The 20033-nt window shown below is 41.7% G+C and overlaps 1 protein-coding gene across 7 annotated transcripts in view; it reads left to right on the forward strand.

Moving 5' to 3' along the window:
• Window positions 1-986: 986 nt before the first annotated feature.
• POSTN (periostin) overlaps window positions 987-20033 on the forward strand; it is a 114261-nt gene continuing 95214 nt past the window's right edge. For 2 of the 7 annotated variants that reach the window (XM_042452029.1, XM_042452031.1), the window contains exons 1-6: window positions 990-1362; window positions 5924-6022; window positions 14583-14647; window positions 15186-15343; window positions 16817-16981; window positions 17954-18100. In XM_042452029.1, the coding sequence (XP_042307963.1) occupies window positions 1238-1362; window positions 5924-6022; window positions 14583-14647; window positions 15186-15343; window positions 16817-16981; window positions 17954-18100 (759 nt within the window). In that variant the 5' untranslated portion in view covers window positions 990-1237. Of the gene's footprint in view, window positions 1363-5923; window positions 6023-14582; window positions 14648-15185; window positions 15344-16816; window positions 16982-17953; window positions 18101-20033 lie in introns of all 7 variants that reach the window. The other 5 variants (XM_042452028.1, XM_042452032.1, XM_042452033.1 and 2 more) reach the window with 5 other exon arrangements.

Here is a 20033-nt window from a genome sequence, read left to right on the forward strand (position 1 = left end):
TTTAGCCTGCAGAAGAGAAGGTTAAGAGGTGACATGACAGCCCTGTTAAATATTTGAAGGGGCAACATACTGAGGATGGAGCAAGCTTCTTTTCTGCTGCTCCAGAGAATAGAACCTGGAACAATGGATTCAAACTACAGTAAAAGAGATTCCACCTAAACATTAGGAGCAACTTCTTGATGAAAAGAGCTGTTCAATAGCAGAATACGCTGCCTTGGAGTGTAAGGAGTCTCCTTCTTTGGAGGTTTTCAAACAGAGGCTGAATGGCCATCTGTCAGTAGTGTTTCAGTTGTGTCTTTCTTTATGCCAAGGGGTTGGAGTGGATGGCCCTTGGGGTCTTGTCCAACTCTACAATCCTGTGATTCTACACACACACACACACACTTTCAGCCTGAAGTCATATCATTCAGAAATTTTTTCACCCAGATTATATTGAATTCATAACGTGTGCTAAACATATAAACTTTTAACAGCTTCTCTAGGGCCGCAAGCAGTACTTTCCTGGGAGTACTAAAGACTGTAATCAAGCTGAAGAAACAATGACAGCTAAAGATAAAGAAGTAACATTTCTTCTGGACGTTACTACAGGATAAAGATTGCATAGCTGCAGCTCTGAAAAAAAATAGTTCTGCTCATAAAGGAGCAAGCATAATAGGAGTGAAAAATGACAACCGGTTTTCCCTGTGCCTGAGATTTATGTGTCTCTGGAAGAGCATGAACTTGCATTTGAACCCTGGACTCATGAGAGAGTCCAGAAACAGTTTTATCTCCTCTTTATCTCTCTGGTTTAGGAAAACTAGCTCAGTTGTGCTTCTTCCAAGTGAAGATTGAGGTTGGCATCATAAATTCTCATGAAGTCCTTAAAGATGCTGCCATAAAGAATAGTTTGTTCTGTTCACAGCACAAAGAAGGTTTTGCTGTAGTTAGAACAAGCAAATTTCTCTGACTGCTTAAACAATCACTTAAGATAGGCATGTGCAGGGAAACTTTTAGAAATACATAGGGAAAAGGGGGAAAGGACTCTCCGAAAGAGTGTCCTTGTGTTCCACATTTATTCAAGGGGTGGTTAAAAACTGCTGTTTCCTCTTCCTTGGAGGGTGGTTCAAAGTCTCAGGTTGATGCATTTTCCCCTCCCACTGTGCTGTAGTATGTATATAAACTTTGAGCTCTCTCCAGCCTCTCCCCAGTTCTCTTCTCAGACTATCAGGAGGACAAGAGGAAGGCAGAGACAAAAGGGATGGAGCTCCTTTGGGTTGCCACAGCCACCATTTGTTTTCTGACCATTTTCCATCCAGCAGAATCTGCCACTGCTCACTATGACAAGATTTTGAGCCATAGTCGGATCAGAGCACGGGATCAAGGGTAAGTCTGGATTCTAATTTTATAAATATTCACAACCTGTGTTCTAAATTCCACCTTCTTCCAGAATCAAAGTTATTGTTTAGTTATTGTTTAGCTGAATATTCCAGAAATAAGTGCCTTTGGTGTCCTCTTAGAACCATTATTTGCTACATCTGTAAAACAAACTTTTAAAGGAAAAAAAAAGATAAATGCAAGGTTGGGGTTTGTTAATCAGATAAACAGACTGCTTTAAAATATCCATGAAATGTAAAAAGAAGTCTTATCACATCTCTTGTGAGGACAGTACAGGAGGGCTTACATTGTGCCAGGGCATAGCAGAGCTCAGCGCCACATCTGGTTTTAATGTCTGAGCTCAATCCCAGAACATATGAAGTCAGAAGTGATGCATGTGCCTCCAGGCAAGGTCAGAGTACATTTCCCATACTATGGAGTAAGTAAGATGCAGCAGACAATGGGGAAAAGGATGACCGATCACAGAGCGTTTCATTCACAATAAAATATTATGTTATCCTTTTGATGTTACCTGGATTTGCTTAGAGTTAAGTGGTCTATCAGTTAATAAACCCCCTTCCCCAAATACGCTGTATGCTCAGATAAGATGACATATAAAACTCCCTTCCTTCCTTCCTTCCTTCCAGTAAGCAATCTCTATAATCACATGGCAATAATACCATCGGTTAGTGATTAATTTATTTCAGATGCATGCAAACTATTCTGCCCACTAAAAAATGGCATGTTTGAATTATTTTGTTCATTCTGAACAAATTACATTTGACTATATAAAACAAGTTTTATTGACAAAAACGATAAGAGTGGTTTGGCCGTTGGACTACAACTCTGGAGGCCAGGGTTCGATTCCCCGCTCGGCCAGGAAACCCACTGGGTGACCTTGGGCAAGTCACACACTCTGAATTTGAGAGGATGGGAATGGCAAACCTCCTCTCGACAAACCTTGCCAAGAAAACCCCATGATAGGATCGCTCTTGGTCTCCATAAGTCACACATGACCTGGAGGCACACAACAACAATGAAAGTTATACTTTCAAAGATGTATTCTCATATTTAAAAACTTGTATTGTTAGTCCAAAATAGTATTGTTTGAAGGTACAATAAAAAAGCATTGAATACCATGATGAAGGAGCACGTTCTGCAAAAGACGGTTACTGTACTTCTCACCCTTTTCCCATTTGGTTATGGGATTCTTGATTTGGGTGCTGTTGTGGTATTCCATGTAGTAGCAATCAAAACAACCCAGTGAGTTTCAGAAGGGGAGGCCAAAGAATCAAAATATATGGGAGGTCAAGGAAGCAAAATATTTATCTTCCTCTCAGAACCCTCTATCGATTGCAATTGCACAGCTGTGAGCAAGATGACACCCAACAGAAAAAAGGGGTAATGTTATTTACAACTCATTCCACTTGTGGCCATTTCGAGTGAGGAAGCCAATATACTTTATACTCTAGAAACTCATTTTGGGCAGGAACTACTGCTTGGAGATTATTGCACCTGCAAAAAGATGCAGGTTTGAAAAACCAAAACTGGGTGTTATCACACACAGTCAAGGCTGGGCAAGTGTAACCTGTTTACAGCCCAGACCCCAGCTACGCTTATCCAGTTGCTTTTCAAAAACCAGAGCTTGCCATTTTTGAAACGCTTCTGGATAAGCGTGGCTGGGATCTGGGCTGCAGATGGGTTGCACTTGTCCGACCTCCGCTGCATGCAATAACACCCAATTTTGGCTTTTCAGTCCGGCGTCTATCCCGGCAGGATTTGCAAGTGTGACAATCTCCTTTGTGAGAAGCATGAAAACAATGCTAAGGCCTTTTCACACTCCACAGTTATAGTACTATGATTCCACTTTAACTGCCATGACTGCATCCTTTGGAATCCTGGAACTGGCAGCTGAAGGAAGGATTCTCAACCAAGGAACTCCAAACAACAAGCCCCAGGATTCCATAGGATGTTACAATGGCATGCATAAAGTGGAATTATAGTTCTGTACTTGTACAGAGTCAGTTTGATGCAGTGGTTTGAGTGTTGGACTACAGCCCTGGAGATCAGATTTCGATTCCCCACTCAACCTTTCAGTGACCAAGGGCAAGTCACACTCTCTCAGCCCTAGAAAACCCAATGACAGATTCACCTTAAGAGTGCCATAACTCAGAAATTTCTGATTTATGGCAACGCTAAGACAAAGGACCTTATCACACGGGGAAAATTGGGGGAAATTGGGGGTTTAAATAGTGATTATACCCATGCAAAATACAATTTCGCAATTAAGATTTTCACATACATTTCTATTAAACAGGCAATACACAGCAACAAATCGTTTTTGGGATTTCCCCATGAATGATCTGTTGCTGTTTATTGCCTGTTTAATAGTGACATCGTGTGAAAATCTTAATTGCGATATCATGTTTTGCATGGGATAATCACTGTTTAAACCCCCAATTTTGCCTAATTTCCCCCCATGTGATAAGTTCCAAACCTATCATTGGGATTTCTTGGCAAGTTTCTTCAGAGGGGCTTTGCCATTCCCATCCTCTGAGGCTAAGAGAGTGTGACTTGCCCAAGATCACCCAGTGGGTTTACATGGCCGAACCAGGATTTGAACCCTGGTCTCCAGTGTCATAGAATCATAGAATCATAGAGTCATAGAGTTGGAAGAGACTGCAATGGCCATCCAGTCCAACCCCCTGCCATGCAGGAACTCTCAGTCAAAGCATCCCCAACAGATGGACATCCAGCCTCTGTTTAAAGACCTCTAAGGAAGGAGACTCCGCTACACTCCGAGGGAGTGTGTTCCAGCATCGAACAGCCCTTACTCTCAGGAAGTTCCTCCTAATGTTGAGGTGTAATCTCTTTTCCTGGAGTTTGTATCCATTACTCCGTGTCCAGTTCTCTGGAACAGCAGAAAACAAACTTGCTGTCTCCTCAATATGACATCCCTTTAAATATTTAAACAGGGCTATCATATCACCTCTTAACCTTCTCTTCTCTTCTCTTCCAATGTTCAAATCAAGGCACACAACAACAAAATTGTGCAATATGAATCTCAAATCTCTGGAGTCCTCCCCCCACTCCTAGGTAGCTGAGACGAAGGATTCCTTACCCTGCTGGGCAGAACAGTGCCAGTAACTTCCTCAAGGTAGAGGCAATTTGGCTTTAAAAATGTCCAAATTTTGAGAACGCTGAAGACAGAATTACAGAATCTCATTCATATTTTCCATCTCACTGTTGTGTGTAGCCAGATAGATTTTGCAGGGGTTTGAAACCCTACCAACCACCACCACCCCACTGTCACAAAATCCTGGGCAGAGGATGGTATGATGAGGTTGCCTTCTATATGAAGCAGTGCCTGCATGGAGTTAATGAGATTTGGCTTCTGCAAGACAAAAGTTTTGTGCATGACATAAACGGAACATTAGAGATGACTGTCAGAACTATTATGTGGTACATGGCAGAATATAACCCAAATGCCCTTGCAGCACTAAAACCTCTACCATACTGTTCTCAGCGCTAGAGAAGAAATTTGTCTATCTCCAGGTTTAGATATTCAGATGTGAGTAAGCAGCAATTAACCTGGATATGGGGAAATCATTGGCAAATGAAAGTATAACCAAGCAAGGTGAAGGCTATTATTTGTGGTCAGAGACAAGCTCAAAACAACAAAACCATAGGGAATAAGGATTAGGTCAATGGTCACTCAGAATTAGAGCTACCAAATGTGGTTATGCTGATGTAACCACATTTGGAGCTACTGCTCATTTCTCAGTTGGAAAAATCTTGTAAGACTTGTCTGCCAATTTAAACCTCCATGTGTAGAGACATCTTGTAGCACCTTTAAGACTAACTGAAAGAAAGAAGTTGGCAGCATGAGCTTTCCTAGACTTAAGTCTCCAAATGCTTCTAAGGAAATAGACTTTAGTCTAGGAAAGCTCATGCTGGCAACTTCTTTCTTTCAATTAGTCTCAAAGGTGCTACAAGATCTCTCTACATACTGATTCTACAGACTAACAAGGCTATATCTTTGAAGTAAACCTTCGTACATTTGATTTTTACTTGCGTGGAGTCCCATACAACTTCTATAATCAAACTGTCTTTCTGGTTGTAATTAGAGATGGGGGAGAAATATGTTCAGTCCAAATTTTTACACCAAATAGCATACCAAATTTGGACTTCAAAAAGCAACTAAGGGAATCGAAACCAATTCAGTACATATTTGCATTTTCCTGAATTTTATGGTGCCATTTTCCATGAAAACAGTTCATACAATAATGTCCGTGTTAGAGGAAAGTGCAAACACAACATGCGTAGTTAGGGGGAAATGTGCAGGAAAATGTGTTTGTGTTAAAAATGACATACAAAATGACATTATACTGTGGAGGATTGCTTGCCAAAATAATGAGGTCAGAAAATGTGAAACTGAGCAGAACCAAATTTAAAACATATTTGTCCACCCGTCATTGTAATCTTGGAAAGCTTTGTTTTTGAATGCTATTGCAAATGTTAAGGGGCTTTTTTATATTGCTGCTGTTGTTGTTTTTTCTCCATCCATCAGGCCAAATGTCTGTGCTCTCCAGCAAGTTATGGGAACCAACAAGAAATATTTCAGCACATGTAGGAATTGGTACCAAGGAGCCATCTGCGGGAAGAAAGCGTAAGTTGTGCTGCTATAGTCAGTATTAACCATGGGTGACCATCTTCTCTCATGCATGGATGGGATGTCCAGTACATCCCATATTTTGAATTTGATTTCTGACTTGCCAAATTAGTTGGCTATCAGTCTACTGAACAGGAAGACAAGTAGCCTCTTTTCGTTGCTGCCATGTACTTAGTAGCCAGAGTAGTGTAGTGGTCTGAACATTGCACTATGACTCTGGAGACCAGGGTCCAAATTCCCACTTAGCCATGGAAACCCACTGGTTGACCTTGGGCATGTCACACACTCTCAGCCTCAGAGGATGGCAAAGACAAACCCCCTCTGAAGAAATCTTGTTTTTTTAAAAAAAAAATCCAATGAAGTTTGAAATGACTTGAAGGTACACAAAAACAAGAGGGTTTTTCAGGTTCTGTGACCATGTTCTAGAAGAATTTGTTCCTGACATTTTGCCAACATCTGTGGCTGGCATCTTCAGAGGATGCCTGCCACAGATCCCGGCTTGAGAGGAAGCCTAGACCTCCTCTCAGACCGGGAAGGGGCGCAGGGGCCGCTTGGCATCGCAGTGATGGCCGTGGTGCCAAGCGGCCTCCTCCTCCTCCCGGCTTGGGAGGAAGCCCCGGCCTCCTCTCAGGCCGGGAAGGGGCGCGGGGGCCATTTGGCATCGCAGCGATCGCCGCGGTGCCAAGCGGCCTCCTCCTCCTCCCCGGCCTTGTGGAGGCCTTGGAGAACCCCGCGATTGCAGAGCCGCCTCCAAGGCCATAGAACCCGAAAAACCCACAAAAAAGCTATGGATGCTGGCCATAAAAGCCTTCAACTTCACATTACTGTTTGTTAGTAAGGAACAAATACATTTTAGTGCACATAAGATACACTTTAGCTACACTTGCCCTTCCATAACCATGGATTCCTTATCCATGGATTCAAGCATTCACAGCTTGAAAATATTAAAAAATATATCTAAATTCCAAAAAAAACCCTTTGATTTTGCTATTTTATATAAGGGACATTATTTTACTTTGGTATTGTATGTAATAGGACTTGAGCATCCACAGATTTTGGTATCCATTTTGGTATCCATGGGAGGCCCTGGGACCAAATCCCAGTGGATACCAAGGACCCTCTGTATTTATGCTAGATAACTAAAAAAGTGTTTTTTAGTAGGGAGTTAAGAAACGCTGGATCGTTTCCCTTATTACTGTCAGCTTGAATTGCATAGAACATTTTGTCCCTAACCAAAACCAGGATGATATTGCTGACACAGTGGTTACATGGCCAGTAAATGGTATGGTATCTGGCTCATCTCTCAGTTATGGCATAGTGGACCAGAAAGGTTTGTTCTAAGCAGAGAACCACTATTACTGATGCCATCTTTATCAATGCTAGTGTTCTAAGAGGAAAAACTATAATAAAAATGTCATCTGTGACAATTATAACTCATCAGAACATTGTGGTAAACAGACAGAGTGTTTTTGGTTGTCATCTAAGGTCCAAAACACAGTGCAGAAATAATCCAGTTTGAGACGGCTTTAACTGCCTTGGCTCAATGCTAGAGAATTCTGGGAACTGTAGTTCTGTGGGGCATTTAGCCTTCTCTGTGAGAGAGCTCTGGTGCCACAAGAAACAACAGTTCCCAGAATTTCCTAGCATTGAGCCTGGCCAGTTAAAGCGTCATCAAACCGGATTATTTCTGCACTGTGTTAGTAAGTCACATTACTAAGTTTCAAGTCACAAAGTAAAAATTCCAAACTGGAAGGTCTGCTATCACTCATCAGAAAATCATGGTAAATGCTTTAAAATTTTGCAGAGTGTCTTTGATTATCGATTGCCCAAGATGTAACAGCCTATTTCGAGTCAAAATTCTCAACAGGGGGCTTCTTAGAAGCAAAAGAGGAGCCCACCATAACCTATTAGGAAATAGAGATTTTTAGGGACTATAATACATAAGAGAACTCTCCAAGCCACTGTTGCTGAGATCCCTGAGGCAGGAAAAAGAATCAGGAAAACAGGAGATGACTAAAAAGCACTACTGCTCAGATTTTGGCAGTTTAAAGGGGTGTGAAAATGGGAGAGACTCTTCTGGAGCACCGCTGGTAAGGTTTGTAAGGTAAAAAAGAGAGAACAATAAAAACAGGAGGGCCCCATAGTTCCCTTTGGAGGGAGATGATATATGGAAATAGGCAATAGTGCTAGGTACCTTTCAGCTGGTATTACAAAGAGGAGGCAGCACTTTTTAAACTATTCATCATGCCCATCCCACACTACATCAACACTTATATGAGCCCGTGTATTCTGTATTCAGCAAAACACCATATGCAGAAAATGTCCGAGAGCAAAGTGGTATAAATCGAGTTATTGGAAGGCTTCAGCACCCTATACAACTCCATGCCTAGCAGACATAGCATAAGCAAAGAAAAATATGCTAACGTATTTCACTTGCATAGTTCATTAAGAGGCCACAAAAGCAAACATTTGCAAGAATGAAATTTGGGGATGTAATGGTGAATCATTGTCATTTATTTTGTTCTCTTAAGCACAGAGTACTCCCAGCCCCTTTCCTTCTGCTGTTAAAATCATCTGTATATCCCAGGGGGAAAGTCATCCACTGTTTGCCCAAGTAAAGCACCCTCCTCGAAGCAACAGAGCACTGTTTGTACTTGAGGAAATGTGTTGTATCACAGAAAGCGATAGGAGTTGCATGTGCTTGCCAAATTCATCATCTGGGGAAATGACAAAACTCAGAAAACTAAACCAGAAAACCACAACAGTGGTTTCAGTGATAGAAAGCTTAAAGAGGTGATGTGAATGAAAAAGGTAAGACAGTACCACTCACTTGAGTGAACCAAAGGGAATGATCCCTAGTCTTCTGCCATCTGCTCTCCGGAGTCTGCCCATTTTTGTGGATGAACAGGCTGAGAGTGAAGGGAGTTCCCATCCTGCTAAGGATCCAGCAGGGCTAAGCCTCCACTCCTTCAAAATGCCTGTCCTGTTGGATGAGCAAAAAAGGAGCTGTTTGATGGCTGGTTTGTTTGAAAACTTTTTTTCATCTAGTGATTCAGGAGGCTTAAATGTGATGGCGGGGTTTATGTAGGCATCATACTGAATCAAATAGAAAGATACTGATGGCCTGGACTTCACCATGGATATTTGCAAAGGCTGGTGATCACAGCCCTATCTTAGAAGCTGTCTTTTCTCCAAACATCCCCCGCACTTCACATATATGTGATGTATCAGCTTTCTGGTTGCACTGAACCATGAGGGAACATATGGCTTGGCATATTCAAAGCCAAGTGCTGGCTACACAGGAGCCCCTGGAGTCTCTCCGATGCAGTGTGTTATGTGTTTAAAAGAATATGATCATCCAAAATAAACTCAAGGAACATTTTAGCTGTAGACATTATAGTTTGGCAAATTTTATGGCTCATCTGTATTAAATTTGTGTTAAACTGATCCCCCCCCCCCAAAAAAAAAGATATGATGTGGGGGAGCAGAGTTGCTTGCAGTCCTGCCTTTCTCCTCTTTTTTCTGCTCTAACCAGAATCAAACCTGGAAAATCTACATTTGGTGCCATGTTCACCTTATAGCGGTCTACCATGAATAATAATAATAATAAATATTTATTTATATCCCGCCTCTTCTGTTTTGAGGATCGAGGCGGGTAACAGCGAAGTTTATAAAATATACAACAATTAAAACAATAAGCCCCATAAGACCCCAGCCCAACCCTTCCTCCCAAGTATAAAATGAAACAATAAAACGTGGTTAAAAATACATAACAATTTGACAAAGTTACTAGACAAACCATAAATAAGAAAAATAATAAAAGGAGAGGGATTCAGTTGGTTCTGGACATTATCAGTCTGGGAAGGCCTACCGGAAGAGAAAGGTTTTTGTCACCTTTTAAAAAGCCTCAAGTGAGCATAATTGGCGAATCTCTTCCAGCAGGTCATTCCAAGTTTTTGGAGCGGTGAGAGAGAAGGACCTCCGGGAGGTCACCGCCAGTCTGGTCTTTCTAGATTGTAGAAGGTTTTTCCCGGAGGATCGGAATGTACGGGAAGGATTGTATGGGAGGAGGTGTTCCTTCAAGTAGACTGGACCCAGGCCATGTAGGGCTTTACAGGTGATAACCAACACCTTGTACTGAGCCCGGAAGCTAATAGGCAGCCAATATAATGATTTTAAAATAGGTGTAATGTGGTCGAACTTGGATTTTCCGGCGACCAGTCTGGCTGCCATGTTTTGTATCAATTGGAGCTTCCGGACATGGCACAAAGGTTGCCCCATGTAGAGCGCATTGCAGTAATCAAAACGAAAGGTTACTAGAGCATGTACAACCGTTTCTAGGTCCTGCTGCTCCAGGTAGGGGTGCAACTGGCATATCAGCCGAAGCTGATAACAGGCACTCCTGGCTGTCGCATCAATCTGAAAAGACAGTTGAAGCGACGAATCCAGAAGCACCCTCAAGCTGCGGATGCAGTCTTTCAGGGGAAGTGTGACCCCATCTAGAACTGGCGAACTTATCTCCATACCCGGATTGGGGTTACCTATCACCTCCGTTTTATTTGGATTCAGCTTAAGTCTATTTTCCCTCATTCAATCCATTACTGAGTTCAGGCAGTCATTCAGGGGGGAGATGCCCTCCTTGGTCACTGAAACATTCCGAGACATAGAGAAATAGATTTGGTTGTCATCAGCGTACTGATAACACCCCACCCCATGTCTCTGGATGATCTCACCCAGCGGCTTCATGTAAATGTTAAACATCAGGGGGGACAGAATGGCGCCCTGAAGGACGCCAGATGTCAGCTCTCTCATAGAGGGGCAGCTGTCCCCCAACATCACCATCTGTAATCTGCCTGAGAGGTAGGAACGTAGCCACTGCAGAGCAGAGCCAGCGATTCCTAACTCTCTCAGGCGTTCCAAAAGGATACCATGGTCTATGGTATCAAAGGCCGCTGAGATGTCCAAGAGCACCAACAGGGCCACACTTCCCCTGTTGATGCACAGACAGAGATCATCGACCAAGGTGACCAGGGCAGTCTCCACTCCATATCCCGACCTGAAGCCAGTGTGAAATGGATCAAGATAATCGGTGTCATACATGACTACTTGGAGCTGGTTTGCAACCACCCTCTCAATCACCTTACCCAAAAAGGGAAGAAGAGATACTGGCCGATAATTGTTTTTGTCCAGGGGATCAAGGGAAGGTTTCTTTAGAATGGGTTTCACCATTGCTAATTTCAAACTTGATGGAAAACAACCTTCCCTGAGGGAGGCATTGATTATATATTGTAGCAACTTCAAGGTTGCCTCACCTCCCTGGATGGCCAGCCAAGATGGACAGGGATCAAGAGGGCAGGTGATCAACTGTTCTGTTGACACAAGTAGGAGTGCAGTAGGTTAACAATTTAGGACAGTAACCTAGATCCAAAACACACTGCAGAAATAATCCATTTTAAGGCCACTTTAACCATCTTGACTCAATACTAGGGAATTCTAGGAATTGTAGTTTTGTGAGACATTTAGTCTTCCCAATCAGAGAGCTCTACAATAAATTGCAATTCTCAGGATTCCTTATCACTGAGCCAGGACAGTTAAATTGATCTCAAACTGGATTATTTCTGCAATGTGTTTTGGACCTCTGTTCGAAGGGCTTTCCAGGGCATCTGTGTCCCATTGTGTGTACACGAGCCTTCAAGCTGCCTGTTGACTTATAGCAACCCCATGAACTTCATAGGGATTTCTTAGCCAAGGAATATTCAGAGGTGACTTTATCAGTTACTTCCTCTGAAATATAGCCTACAGCACCTAGTATTCATTGGTGGTCTCCTATCCAAGTACTAAGCAGGCCTGCCTGCTTAGTTTACAGGATCAAACAGTATCTGTTGCCTTTGTCTCCTTAGAAAAGCCTAAATGGACTACCTGTTAGTAGCCTCAGTGGCCACATTTTTGTTCCCACTATGACAATTGCATTGCCATCTTAGCCAGTCTCCAGATCCCTGATTCAGACAGAAGAGAGCCATCCTTTCCTTTGCAGTGTGCTCTGTAAAAATGCTCTTGCCTGCCAACAAACAGCACCCCTTGTTCCGCCCTTTGCCCAACTGTCTCTTTTTGGATTTACGTATTGATGTATTCTATGCTTCTGGTATTTGACTCCAAGTTTATATCTCTCTGTTGGTATGTAGAGTTGTCCAAGAGGGGCTGAGAAAGGATAGGGAATCAACAGCAAACCAGCTTTATTTTAGCTCTCTTCATGCATTACAAAATGGAGGGTGTGGAGAGTCAAGCTCCACCACCCTACTCTGTGACCTATGTTGACAGAGAAGATCTACAGTGAAAATGTAGTTATGTTTGGCCAAATGCTCATATGTTCTCCACACATGGAAAGTATGTAGCTGCATTCAATCATTTACAGTTCTGCTGCAGACCTCTCCAATCAACCTCAGTAAGTCATAGCAATGGCATCATTGGAGGGGTGCAGGAATGCAGACCACATCAGGTGACAACCCAGAAGAAGGGTGACACTTGGTTAGGTCCTCCTCCCTCTATGCCTGTCCTGGCTTGTGGCAGAGGCAGAGGCCTCCTTATGAGAAGACCTCAGCCATTGCAGCAAAAGAGTGGGCTGAGTGACCCTCTCCTGGTTTGCGGCAGTGGCAGAGGCCTCCACATGAGGAGACCTCTGCTACCACAGCAAAGGAGAGGATCCAGAATAGAGGACCCAGGTCTCAGGACTGCATTAGCAGGAGCTGGACTAAATGACTTGTGGGGTGCATTCTATGATTCTGTTATAGGTACACAGGACTAAGAATTGGATATAAGCCTTTCTAACTATGGTAAGAACATGGAGATGCAAAAATGACCAATATTTTAAGGTGGAACATCCCTCACCCATGAAAGACACAATAGTACATTGGGCCCTTGATATCCATTGGGGTTTGGTTTCAGGACTCCCCCCCCCCATGGGCCACAAAATCCGTGAAGACTCAAGTCCCATTATATACAGCGGGGTAGTAAAAGTGTGTCCCTTATATAGAATGGCAAAATGAAGGATTGCTGTTTGGAACTGATACATTTTAAAAAAAATCAAACCATGGATGTTTGGATCTGTGGATAAGGGATCTGTGGATACAGAGGTATGGCTGCAACTATATTTTCCCCTCTGTGGTTGCCTTTAAAGGTAGTCCAGAAACATTAGTTAGTTTAGAACAGTAGTTCCCAAACTGTGGCCCTCCAGATGTTTTGGATATCATTTCCCAGAATTCCTGACTATTGGCAAGCCAGTTGGAGCTTCTGGACACTGATGTCCAAAGCATCTGGAAGACCAAAGTTTGGGAATAACTACTCTAGATTATGACCATCAGATTGTTATCTGAAGCCCAAATGTCTGATCATATAACCCTAACTTTACATGATCATCCCCTGAATGAACTTGTCCTTTCCTGCCTTGTTCACCCATCTACTCCCACATGAATCCATCAATCAGTGAATCACAGGCTCTTCACATCAGTTCTGGTTTATGTGAGATTAGGGGAATTGAGACAGAAAGCTATTTGGTAAAGACAGCAAGATGATGGAATATCTTTCCTGTATAAATGTTGTCCCAACTGTCTTCTAGCTTTTAGGCAAAAGACCATTTCCCTTCAGCTTACTTCTATTGTCTACTTTAGTCTTACACTAATTTTATGTAGTGATCCGGACTACGACTCTAGAGACCAGAATTCAATTCTCAATTTTCCCATGAAACCTACGGGGTGACCTTGGGGAAGTCACATTCTCTCAGCCTCAGAAGAAGGCAATGGCAATCCTCCGCTTAACAAATCTTGCCAAGAAAATACCACGATAGGTTTGCCTTAGGATTGCCATACGTCATAAACAACTTGAAGACATACAATGACAACAACAACAACAATTTTAAATTGGAGAGCCAGCATGGCATATTGGTTTGACTACAACTCTGTAGATCAGGGTTTAATTCCCAGCTTGGCTATCAAGCCCACTGGGTAACCTCGGGGAAGTCATAGGCTCTTAGCCTTAGGCAATGGCAAACTTCCTCTGAACCAATCTTGCCAAGAAAATCCCTCTAGGGGCATCATAAATCGGAAACAACTTGAAGGCCCACAACACACACACACACACAATTTTACATTGACTGCAGTGTTTTTGTTGTTGTTTTCACCGCCTGCCTTTTCTGTTGTTTTATGACAGAACATAAGAACATAGGAAGTATCACCAACTCTGAATAGCAGCAATATTTCTCCAGGGATTCAGGGATTAGCCCTACCTAGAAATCCCTGGTATATCTAGCAGGTCTTCCATCTGCCAAACCTACTTTCACAAATCAGATGAGATTAAGGATGCTTTGGATGGTATGGTGGTGTACCAATGGCTTTGCATTTTGGTGGGGTTTCCTGTTAGTTTGAAAAATATATGTTATCATTCTAGTAAGCCACTTTGTGTTGATTTTGATAAAGAGTTGTGGTGGAGCGGGAAACTGAGAGGTTAAGATGGCAACAACTGGGGAAATGAAATGATGTTTTACTGGTATTTTGGTCTTCTGCAGAACTGTCTTATATGAATGCTGCCCTGGCTACATGAAGATGGAAGGTGAACGTGGCTGTCCTGCAGGTACATATTTATTGTTCTACTATGAAGTATTCCTTTGAAGAACTTTCATTTGCCAAAAAACTAATTTTGACAAGTGAAAGTTCTTCAAAGGAATACTTCTCTCTCACCCCCCCCCTCTCTTTTTAAGGACCCAAGTATTTTCTAGTCATGAAAATAGTGTAATATGTAAACTGGGCATTGATAGAACTGGAGAGAAATATATTTTTAGTCCTCCTAGCAACTTGCATTTGGATTAGCAAATAGCACTTTAGTTTCTGTAGCCCACTTGGAAAATGTGCTCAGCCATGTAAGGAAGCTGAAATGAAGGCTTTTTTTTTCCTTTTGGATTTCCTCCTTTTAATTCCATGATTTCGATGCAGCTATAAAGTTTATCACACGTTAAATCTAGGAATTAAAACAATGAATACAGGCAACTAAAGCAAGGAGAAATTCCTCCAGATGCAATGCCAACAGTTAAAAGAGAGAGAGAAAGTATTTAGCCAGATAACTGAACAGATTGTACCAAGTGTCTCTCTCATTCTTTCTCTCTTCCTTTCAGTTGCTCCCATAGATCATGTCTATGGCACTTTGGGCATCGTGGGAGCTACCTCGACACAACAATACTCCGACTTATCAAAGCTGAGAGAAGAAATTGAAGGGCCTGGCTCTTATACATTCTTTGCACCAAGCAATGAAGCCTGGGATCTTTTGGACCATGTAATTATTATATTGATATGGACTTTTAAACTATTGCAGCAGGAGGGAAGGAATGGTTGCACTAAACAATATTGTCAGTAACAGTGGGGAAAGAGGGGGGCAAAAAGAGAAGGAGGGAAAGAAGTGGATGAAAGTGAGAGAGAGGAAGAAGGTGTCAAAATGCTGATATTTGGGCCCCAACAGATTATACTTCAGAAGGGATAACATTTTGGGAGGGGTAACAAGGGCATAATGATGACCTTTTTGCAAAACAGTGTTAGCAACTATACCACTATTTTCTTTTAGTTGTAGTAATGTCGTGGATGATGGGTTCAGCCAGGAATTCCCTCATGAAATCCCTAGCTTGACAGAGTGAAATAGGCAAAAGGACCCAGGATTTCGCTGAGAATTCAGAGTTTATTTAAGCCGGCAGTTTCCTAAAGGAAATAGTATTCCAAAGATTTTGCTCCATCTCAGTAAGTCATATCCGAGAGTCAGTGTGGTTTAGTTGTTTGTGTACTGGACTATGGCTCTGGAGAACAGGGTTTGAATCCTGGCTCAACCGAGGAAACCTACTGAGAGACCCTGGACAAGTCACATTCTCTCAGCCTCACGGGGAGGCAATGTCAAACCCCCTCTGAACAAACTTACCAAGAAAACTCCATGATAGGTTTGCCTTAGGGTTTCTATAAGCTGGAAATGACTTGAAGGCACACATCAACACCAAGACATATTTTACTTGATACTTTTTCTCGCTATGATGGGAATGGAGTGTAAGATGCTTCCTTGGGGCATTATGAGAGGGACCCCTCCCTTTTTTTTAACTAGAAAACACGCAGAAAAAGTACAAAATGCCAGCTTTTGGTGGAGGGGGGGTGTTCTTGTAATGAATTACTTTTATAAAGTAACTTTCCAAACTATGTATCTGGGGGAACAGAAAAATCTAGCCACCTTGATGTAACAACCTTGCCTAAAACAGGAGAAAATGGAATAAAAACAAAGATGAATGTGAAAGAAAGCAAGATTTCCAATTCAGGAAATGTTGCAAGGGAACCCATGTCAGTCCTAAAGCAAAAAAAAAAAAAAAAAAGATGTACAAGGTCCAAAATGAAGATCCCAGGAGCACAACACTGTCACTGTATTTCCTGTCTCTGCTGATTTACCATCTCTGCCTGACGAAGAAGCATATGAAGCTTTGAAAGCTAGTGTGATATATTTTACATCTGTTGGTCAGCCAAATAAAAGCATTACCTTATAATGTGGAACTTAAATGTTTTTTAAATGATTCCCAGAAAATGAGCTGCAGGAAACAAAATCAGTTTGATAGCCAGTAGTGGGACTTTCAAGCAGCAGGACAAGGATGTTAATGCAATGCAAGCATAGTGGCTTGTCTGGGAAGATGTAAGATGGTTTTAGTTATGGAGGAGAAATCTGCTGCATATCTGGCTGACTGAACCGATTTCTGTAAAAGTCTAATTGAATCTTTTCCCTCAGGAAATCCACAGTGGCCTGATTGAAAATGTCAATATTGAACTGTACAATGCCCTCCATAACCACATGGTCAACAAGCGCTTGCTGACAAAGGACCTTAGGAATGGCATGACTGTGGTGTCTATGTACAACAACCAAGATCTTCATATTAATCACTATCCCAATGGTGTAAGTTTGTCCACCTGTTTCCTCTCTTACACAATACTATCAACATGAACCTTAAAGTCATGAAGCAGGCAATTCATATTAAGTGAAAAGTTATTTAGAACGATTTATTTCTAGAAAACATTTATCTGCATTCCTGTAGTCCAACTAAGCCATCTATTACTGATTAATTCAAGGCAGTTTACCAATATTAAAACCAATAACAGAACATACAAAACAGCCAGCAGATAAAAGTGCAACTAAAAGACAGAGTTTAAAAGATGCCTAAAAAACTGGTACCAGTTCTACTTTACTGGAGAGAGCCAATATTAATATGTAGGCAGTCTCATTGATTTCAACCAAATAGTTGGGAACCAAGCCATTAACATTTAAGAATAAGGTATTGACAGCTAATATAATAATAATGAAAGGAGACCTAATCATATGTTTTGAGACAGGCACCATGGTTTAGTGGTTTAAGTGTTGGAATAGCATTCCAAGATACCAGAGTTTGAATCCCCCGTTTAGCCATGGAAACTCACTGGGTGATCTTGGGCTATTTATACTCTCCAAGCCTCAAAGCAAGGAAATGGCAAACTCCTTCTGATGAAATCTTGCCAAGAAAAACTTAGAATGGAGTCATCATAATTCAGAGTAAACTGGAAGGTGCATCCCAACAACAAAACCACGTGCTAATCTTTAACTGCAGTCAGCTTAAAAACCATGATTGCTACCAACCTATCAATAATATGTTGACAAGCAAGAAGGCCAAGAGAAGTTCTGTTGCAAAATACAGCGTGTACAATTCAGAATATTTCCAGCACATTTTATAGCAGGCATTGCACGTCTCATAAACAAGTTATGAACAAGAATAAAAATGAAGAAATATGTAAATCTGCCTGTGTAATCCTCTAGTTGCCAACGGTTAAAAAGAGCATGCCAAATATATAGCAAGTTCTGTACTTAACATTCTCTCGCATCATTCTTCAAATATAGGTTGTCACTGTTAACTGTGCCAGAATTATCCATGGCAACCAGATTGCGACAAATGGTGTTGTTCATGTCATTGACCGTGTACTGACCCCCGTTGGAAATACCATTCAAGACTTCCTTGAAGCAGAAGATGATCTTTCTTCTCTCAGAGTAAGTTTTCTGTTTTCTTCATAAGAGTTCACCTCTTTTAGTCATATAAATGAAATGTAATGGCATCCTTAAATGGAAAAAAAATGAGACTCTAACACCAAAATAAATGTAGTATAAATTGATGCAACGTCTAAAGATAGTGATATTTATTCAAATAAAATTGGTATTCCAGTAGATTTCATAACATTTTAACAGTTTTCTATGCTCGCCCTTTTAGAGATAGAACATATCTGGTTAAACATGTTGTTCCTCTGTTGGTACAGTTGCTTGTTACAGAACTGTACCAAGTGGGGATGTCTGGTTTCCACTCATTCCAGCCCTTGACTGTTCAAAAGGCTCATTCAATCCTGAATTCAGAGTATCATACTGTTGGAAGAGACCCCCAAGGGCCATCCAGTCCAACCCCCTGCCATGCAGGAAATCACATTCAGAGCATCCCCGACAGATGGCCATCCAGCCTCTGTTTGAAGACCTCCAAGTAGGGAGACTCCACTACACTCCGATCGAGTGTGTTCCACCCCTCCTGAAGTCCAGGTTAACAAGAAACATGTCTAAGGATGTATCTACATGGGCCAAATGGATTGGTCTTCCCCCCTCCACCCTTGTGCCACCCTGTTTTCATGACACATGATTACTGCGGACTGTCTTCGTGTGAACAGGACAGTTCCACAGCAAATCCAGACCATCCCTGTGCTAATGCAATTTTGAAAAGGCTCGGGATTTGTTTCAGAACTTCCCAAAATATCAGGAGCACTCTGCACTGACACTGGGCAGCCCCGCTGTGCTACCCAGAGCTGCTGCTGTTGGCATGGGTCACTCCCTCTAAGGTCACAATTAGAATGCCCAGCCATGTGATTGACACTATGTAGACAGCCACCCACTGTAGCTGTGGCCTGCCCAAGTAATGGGGAGAGGGATCCAGAATACTCCAAAAGAAGCCTACAGTATCCTGGCCAGTATATACCTGCCCTGTTGGGGGTGCTGTGAGCTCCTGCATGGGTGGGGATTGGATTGGATGGCCCATGTGAGTCTATGATTCTATGAAAAGTCATTCTGGGATTAGATCATGTACTCTCAAGTTTAACATTCATGTATATATATATATATATTCCTTTCAATGGGGAGTAGTAATAGATGAACCTTGGTGCCCATTCCAGATCCTACTTTGGTTTGTTTCTTTGGTAGATTTTTGATGTTTTTGTTGTTTTTGTTTTTGTGTTGGCTTTGGTTGGGTTGGAATTTTGGTCTGGTATGGTTTTTTGGATTTTTTTCTTGGTTCATATCTGGGTTTGGGTTGTGGGATGGTTTGGGATATTTTTGTTGTTCTTTGCCACCCCCACTTTGGCATTCTTTTTTGTGCTGGATTTTTTTTTGTTTTTGTTCTTTTTCTTGGTATGTGCCTTCTTGGGTTTCTGGATATGGGTTTTTTTTGTTTTTTTTTTTGTGGTTTTTTCGTTTCTTTTTTTGTGTTGGTGAATTATGCCGGTAAATTGATAGTAATGATAATGGTGATGAAATGTACGATATTTGATGATTTGAATTGTGATAAGTTTTCCTTCTTTGGGTGTTCGTTGGTGGGTATACTAAAGCTCTTTAATTGGAATTTATTTATGAATATCAATAGGAGATTAAATGGTAAAGGTGAGTTGATGGGTGTTGATTAATAATTTCGGAGTAATATTGGAATATATTAATCGGGAATGGTAAGATACGGTGGATCTGAATTATTTAATGGATGATGTTAATGCGTGAAATGTGTCAATTTGATGGGGAATAGGTAATTATTAGTTGGTGGTGTATTGATGATATAGGAAGTGAAATTTTTGGGATGGGGTGATGAATATGTTGCTGCAATGTAAATATGGGTATGTGATGGGTTTGTAGTTTGGTAAATTTATTTTCATTTTTGGTTGTTTTGGTCTTTTCTTGGTGG

This window comes from Sceloporus undulatus, chromosome 2 (assembly GCF_019175285.1).
Source record: "Sceloporus undulatus isolate JIND9_A2432 ecotype Alabama chromosome 2, SceUnd_v1.1, whole genome shotgun sequence".
NCBI lineage: Eukaryota > Metazoa > Chordata > Lepidosauria > Squamata > Phrynosomatidae > Sceloporus > Sceloporus undulatus.